The sequence below is a fragment of the Cheilinus undulatus genome, linkage group 9 (assembly GCF_018320785.1).
Source record: "Cheilinus undulatus linkage group 9, ASM1832078v1, whole genome shotgun sequence".
Classification (NCBI taxonomy): domain Eukaryota; kingdom Metazoa; phylum Chordata; class Actinopteri; order Labriformes; family Labridae; genus Cheilinus; species Cheilinus undulatus.
In genome coordinates this window covers 35,972,403-35,978,402 of record NC_054873.1, presented here as the reverse complement: position 1 = coordinate 35,978,402, position 6,000 = coordinate 35,972,403, and the positions used below count along the sequence as shown (strand labels likewise).

General features: G+C 37.6%; 1 protein-coding gene across 2 annotated transcripts in view; it reads right to left on the bottom strand.

Moving 5' to 3' along the window:
* The window catches only part of LOC121514969 (1-phosphatidylinositol 4,5-bisphosphate phosphodiesterase gamma-2-like), a 45,522-nt gene continuing 39,522 nt past the window's right edge, over positions 1-6,000 (bottom strand). For both annotated transcript variants that reach the window (XM_041795458.1, XM_041795459.1), the window contains exons 29-33: positions 5,700-5,808; positions 5,421-5,588; positions 3,902-3,990; positions 2,055-2,215; positions 1-1,955 (exon numbers count right to left, since the gene is read on the bottom strand). In XM_041795458.1, coding sequence (XP_041651392.1) covers positions 1,913-1,955; positions 2,055-2,215; positions 3,902-3,990; positions 5,421-5,588; positions 5,700-5,808 — 570 coding nt within the window. In that variant the 3' untranslated portion in view covers positions 1-1,912. The remainder of the gene's footprint in view (positions 1,956-2,054; positions 2,216-3,901; positions 3,991-5,420; positions 5,589-5,699; positions 5,809-6,000) is intronic.

The following is a 6,000-nucleotide window of genomic DNA, read 5'->3' as shown; positions in this document are numbered from 1 at the left end:
AAGTTTTTATCAGTGGTATATTTCACAAAAGTTTTTTTTTTTTTTTTTTTTTTTTTAGTGGTCATACTTGCTGTACTGTTTTCAGACTCTTTTGAAGAAAAAAACCCTAATCTGTCAGCGACAAAAACAAGGACTTTTTTTTTTTTGAAAGATAAATCTTTGATAAGTCACTTTTTAAAATACATGCCTTTGTTTGAACAGAACAGTGGAAACCTGTAAGAGAGAGCAGGATTACATGCAGGAATGAAGCTACAGGCATGACTCAAGCCCAAGTTGCCAGCTTAGACTAGCTATACACTAGATCAGAGGTCACATTTTTTTCTCACATACATAAATAAATAAGGATGCTGGGCCACTTTCACAAACCTCACCTTGAGGATATTTAAGTTAGTAAAAACCAATCTTTTGTAGGTTAGGATATCCTTAATGATTGAGCATGCTAAGATGGCTATGTAATGGCTAACAAGGCAAATAGCCAATTATTTTAAGGATTTTGAGGAGATCAATCAGATTTAGGGGTCCTGGGTACCAATGGCTCCACCCCTGGAATGCTGTTGTTACTGCTATTAACTTAATCAATCATAGCATTATAAATCAAAATATCATTATTATTTTGGTTGCGAGTGTGTTAACCATTGGCAATGTTGCCTCAATTGTCACAAAAAAATCAATAAATTCTTCTTGTCAAAATATTTGTTTACAGAATTAGCACAATTGCATAGCCTTGTGTTAAAACTAAGAAGTCCAATACAGTCAAGCATAAGCTTCATGTTCTAATGTTGGTTAAATTTTGTTTTACTTTCAGAATTTGCTGAGGGCCAATCAAAATTGGACTGCAGGCCATGTTTGGGCACTTGGCCACAGTTTGGACACCCCTGCACTAGATTATTTTAAACCAGATTTTGGGCCTGATTTGCTCCCTTCTATGGTCTGAGGGGGATGGCCAGATTCAAGGTACATGGATTGTGACCTAACAACTAGGCCACCTGCATCCTGGTAGTCACATAAAAACTTAAGATGCCAACACTAGAGTGTCACAGCTGTCAACACTAGAGTGTCACAGCTGTCAACACTAGAGTGTCACAGCTGTCAACACTAGAGTGTCACAGCTGTCAATGCTAGAGTGTCACAGCTGTCAACACTAGAGTGTCACAGCTGTCAACACGATTGTCACAGCTGTCAGCACTAGAGTGTCACAGCTGTGAACGCTAGAGTGTCACAGCTGTCAACACTAGAGTGTCACAGCTGTCACAACTAGAGTGTCACAGCTGTCAACACTATTGTCACAGCTGTCAACACTAGAGTGTCACAGCTGTGAACGCTAGAGTGTCACAGCTGTCAACACTAGAGTGTCACAGCTGTCAACACTAGAGTGTCACAGCTGTCAACACTAGAGTGTCACAGTTGTCACAACTAGAGTGTCACAGCTGTCAACACTATTGTCACAGATGTCAACACTAGAGTGTCACAGCTGTGAACGCTAGAGTGTCACAGCTGTCAACAATGGAGTGTCACAGCTGTCACAACTAGAATGTCACAGCTGTCAACACTATTGTCACAGCTGTCAACACTTGAGTGTCACAGCTGTCAACACCAGAGTGTCACAGCTGTCAACACTAGAGTGTCACAGCTGTCACAACTAGAGTGTCACAGCTGTCAACACTATTGTCACAGCTGTCAACACCAGAGTGTCACAGCTGTCACAACTAGAGTGTCACAGCTGTACAAGTTACTTGTATAAAATTACTAGAAAGCCATGAGGATTTTTGGTGAATCATGTCATGATAGTAAACTCCATCCAAAGCAGATCCTTGTATAATAAATAGTGCTGTGTCATCATAAGATCTGATGTTCTCATTTCTCCTCTTCACAGGCAGGTACCAACATAGACAGGTATGGTTCTTCTTAGCTGTTATGAGTAGAACTTGCTGTTGTTTATTTTCTTCTCTTTTGTCCTGGGGCACATAGAAAAGACAACAGTGATAAATGAGGACTTGTACATTTAACTGTTACACTATCATGTCCCCTCTACGCTATGCTGAATTGAGGCTCACCTGTGTCTCTCGCTGGTGCTGCACTCCCTGCTGAGGTTTTGTCGGGGAAGGGTTGAGCGCTGAATGTTGGAGTGAGTATCGTACAGAAAAGGTTCACTACCGAAATCAGCTTGCTTTTTCTTCAGCTGGCTGGAAGACGAGTACAACTCCTCCTCTGATTTCTGAAGGACAAAAAAGCCCTCTGGTTAACCTACTGTACTTAGAGTGTTAGGAAATCAACTTTGATGTGTGTTGCATGCAGGGTTTAACCCCTTAACGCCTGTTGTCGCATATTTGATACATACTTTTATGATACCTCTATCTAATCAATATGCTCAATAAATTACTCAAAAAAACTTCTGAATACAATCAGATAAATAATAAAAATGCCCTCAAGTGGATAATCAGTTACCAGAAACACCTAAGAAATGAAATGAGATACTAAAAATATTTTGTTAAATTTTATGGAAATTTTGATTTTTTTTTTTTATTTTAGTAGAAAGATGAATGAACATTTCAGTTCCAAAAAAATAGAATTTTCTGGCTATTATTTTTGATTTCAGGCTTTAAGGGGTTATCATTATTTTTTTGCTCACAGCCACTGGGCCACTCAGCACCAGTTACCAGTTGCCAAGCATCGGATGGAGTGGTGTAAAGCCCACCAACACTGGACTGTGGAGCAGTGGAAATGTGTTCTGTGCATGCCTGACTGCATTGTGCTTACTGTGAAGTTTGGTGGAGAAGGAATAATGGTATGTGGCTGTTTTTCATGGTTTGGGCTAGGTCCCTTACCTCCAGTGAAGGGCAACCTTGATGCTTCAGTCCACCCAGACATTTTGGACAATGCTATGCTTCCAACTTTATGGAAAGAGTTTTAGTAAGACCTTTATCTATTCCAACATGACTGTACCCCAGTACACAAAGCAAGGACTATAAAGAGATGGCTTGATGAGTCCTGTGTTGAAGAACTTGACTGGCCCACACAAAGCCCTGACCTCAAACCCTCAAAAATGCTCCACAGAATGAATGGGCACAAATTCCCTCAGAGACTCTCCAGAATCTAGTGAAAAGCCTTCCAAGTAGAGTTGAGACTGTCCCTGCTGGGACTGTAATGACATTGTATTCAATGGTCAAGGGGTAAATATTTTTGTCCATATAATGCATGTTGGGTGAAGTAATTATGACCTCAGCACGCAGAGCTTGAAACTCAGTACCTTTTTGAACATGAATGGTTGCTTTGTGTCTCCAGAGTTCAAAACTGAATTGTTCAATTCACAGAGAAATATGAGCATGTTCAATCAACATGTTCATTAAGCATGTTCATACTCAACACTAGTGCTTATAGGAGTTATGTTGTTTTACTGTCAAACTGCAAGAAGCTCAGGTTCAGTGTATTTATTTGTACCTATGAGTAGCTTTTGCAACCACCGAGATAATGAGATCAAAAATAACAAAATAAAGGGACACATATGACAACAGGAAAATTATTAAAAAACATACTAAACCTCGATGAAAATTTTACTAAATGATAAAGGTAAGAAAAAAATGCTAAAAATGATAGAAACTGTAAAAACAACCCAAGAGTTCAATCAGGACATAAAGAGAAATGTCAACCTACAAAAATGACATGAAATCACTTAAATAAATAACTTTGAAGTGAAAATAGATTTCTTACTTAAGTAAACGAAATATAAAGCTTGGTATTGAGGTCGCCTCCTGCGATGTCTTCAGTTGAAAATCATAAATTTAATTCAACCTGCCAAAGTGGCAGGTGAGAGTCTTTGTGTTACATACAACAGCTGAAATCCAGCCGTACTTGGCAGGGTAAGTGTTATAATGTCAACCCCTGATTGTGTGCATTCTCTTACCCCGGCTTGCTGTACACTGATGTAGACAAGGAGAGATGCTAGCTCTAAGTCTTCACTGTAGCCATTTCTTAAAGGCACGGAGCGGTAACCTGAGGAAACAAAGAATATCATCATATGGTCTTTCAGTAAACTTTAAATCTGTTTATAATGGTACCATATTCAATTAGTAAATCAAACTTTACAACTAATAGAACAGAAAAGACTTTTTTCAGCTCTCAGATGGTGAGAAAGAAATTTTTAAACGGAGGGTGTTTGTAACCAAAAATGGCAGCACACATAAAATATATAATAAATGCATGGCAGTATATATAAATACATAAATGCCACTAAAAAATGATCCGCATGAAGATCACAAACATCAAACATTTATTAATTTTGGGGAAATTAACCTTTAAATGCCAGTTTAAGTGCAAAACCTTGATGTTTGTCACATAAAAACACAAAAATGAAATATTTTGTATGCTACTTGCAAATTGGATTTCTTTAAAGGTGAGTGTCACCTTGAATATGTTAATAATGAGCAACAAATTTAATTTTTACCTACTGTCATATTATAAATTTTAAGATTTTAATAAATTGTTACACTCTGGGTGTTTGTGGCCACAAATGGATGCCATACATCAATAGCAATAGAGATATTTTACATTTTTATAATGAACAGTTATTTCTCTACCACTATCAGACCTAATCATAAATACCAATATTGATTATTCTTTAGGAATTTAACACTTTAATGCAATTTAAAAACCCCTGAATTTATAATATTACAAACACAAAAAATGAATTATTTAATGTACAAATTTGCTTTCCTTGAAAAGGATTATCACAGCCTTAAATATGTTAATGAGCAACAACTTTGATTTTTCAGCATTTTTTTTGAAATTTAAGATAAAATAAAACCAGGAAAAAACATGAAACTTCTCCTCATGCCAGATATAGGAAAATGGCTGACATTTAATGATGAACAGGAAAAACTACAAATTTGATGTTGTGATTTAAGAATCATAAAATGCATCTTTTAACTGCGTTGGCTGGGGGTCAAAAATTGTGGTTTTAATAAGTTTCAATGGGGCATTTTTGGTTGCAAACACCCTAAGTGTATACAAGAAGTGTACAGAGCTTATTATTGACCCATAACAGGTTCTAATATCAAAATTTCAAAATTCTATTGAAAAAACTTACCTTCGAAAAGGAATGTTGTTATAATTAACTAATAATCAAAGAAAGAAAACCAATAAAATGACTAAAAACTTCACAAAATGATCTGGACACCCTCTAATTGTTGTGGAAGTTATATTTGTATTATTCATTTTGTTTTTAATTTTTTGAAATACTGAAGAGAGATTTTGAAGACTTTTTCCACAACACTGAAAAAGGTTTTATGTCCATTGTGATTGGTTAGATCCTGTGTAATGCAGGTTGTTTTTAATACTGTATTAAAACCAGGAACATGATTTACTAGATTTATTTCTCTACAGAGGTTTCTCAGTGCTGTCTGTGTGTGTGTGCTAGTTTCCACCTGAACGAAGGCCTTTAACAGGAAATGTGGCCTGAGCCAGGAAGTTAGGTTCTGAGAACATATCCTCCTCGTTCACCACGAAGCGTAGGAAGGTAAGTTCAGGCTCATACACAGAGAAGACAACTGGCTCTGCTGGGGCTTTCCACACTGGGTTCAGACCGTTATCATCTGCAGCCAATCAAACAACAGCACTCTTTAATGATCACAAACACTGTCTCCGTCTCCTCTGTCCCATAAATTCAGTTTTCACCACCTGCATTTCCTTCTCAGTTTACTTACGATAGACAACCGTCTTGAACTTAACCTCTGAGTGTCCACACAGCTCAATCTCCACGAATGGACTGGCGATGCTGCGGCCAGGTTTAGGGAGATGTCTGGCAGCAATCACCTACAGAAGACAAGTACATCATGAGGCGTCTACATGCTGCTCCTCATCCTACACCTATTGTTTTTACGGATAAGCTCAGCCAGTCAGCATTGTGCACACAGACATAATGATAAAGTCTGTTACCATATGACATTTGGCTCTGAACCTAAAAATACCCCACAGAAATCTCCTTTTCTACTGTTACATTCATCA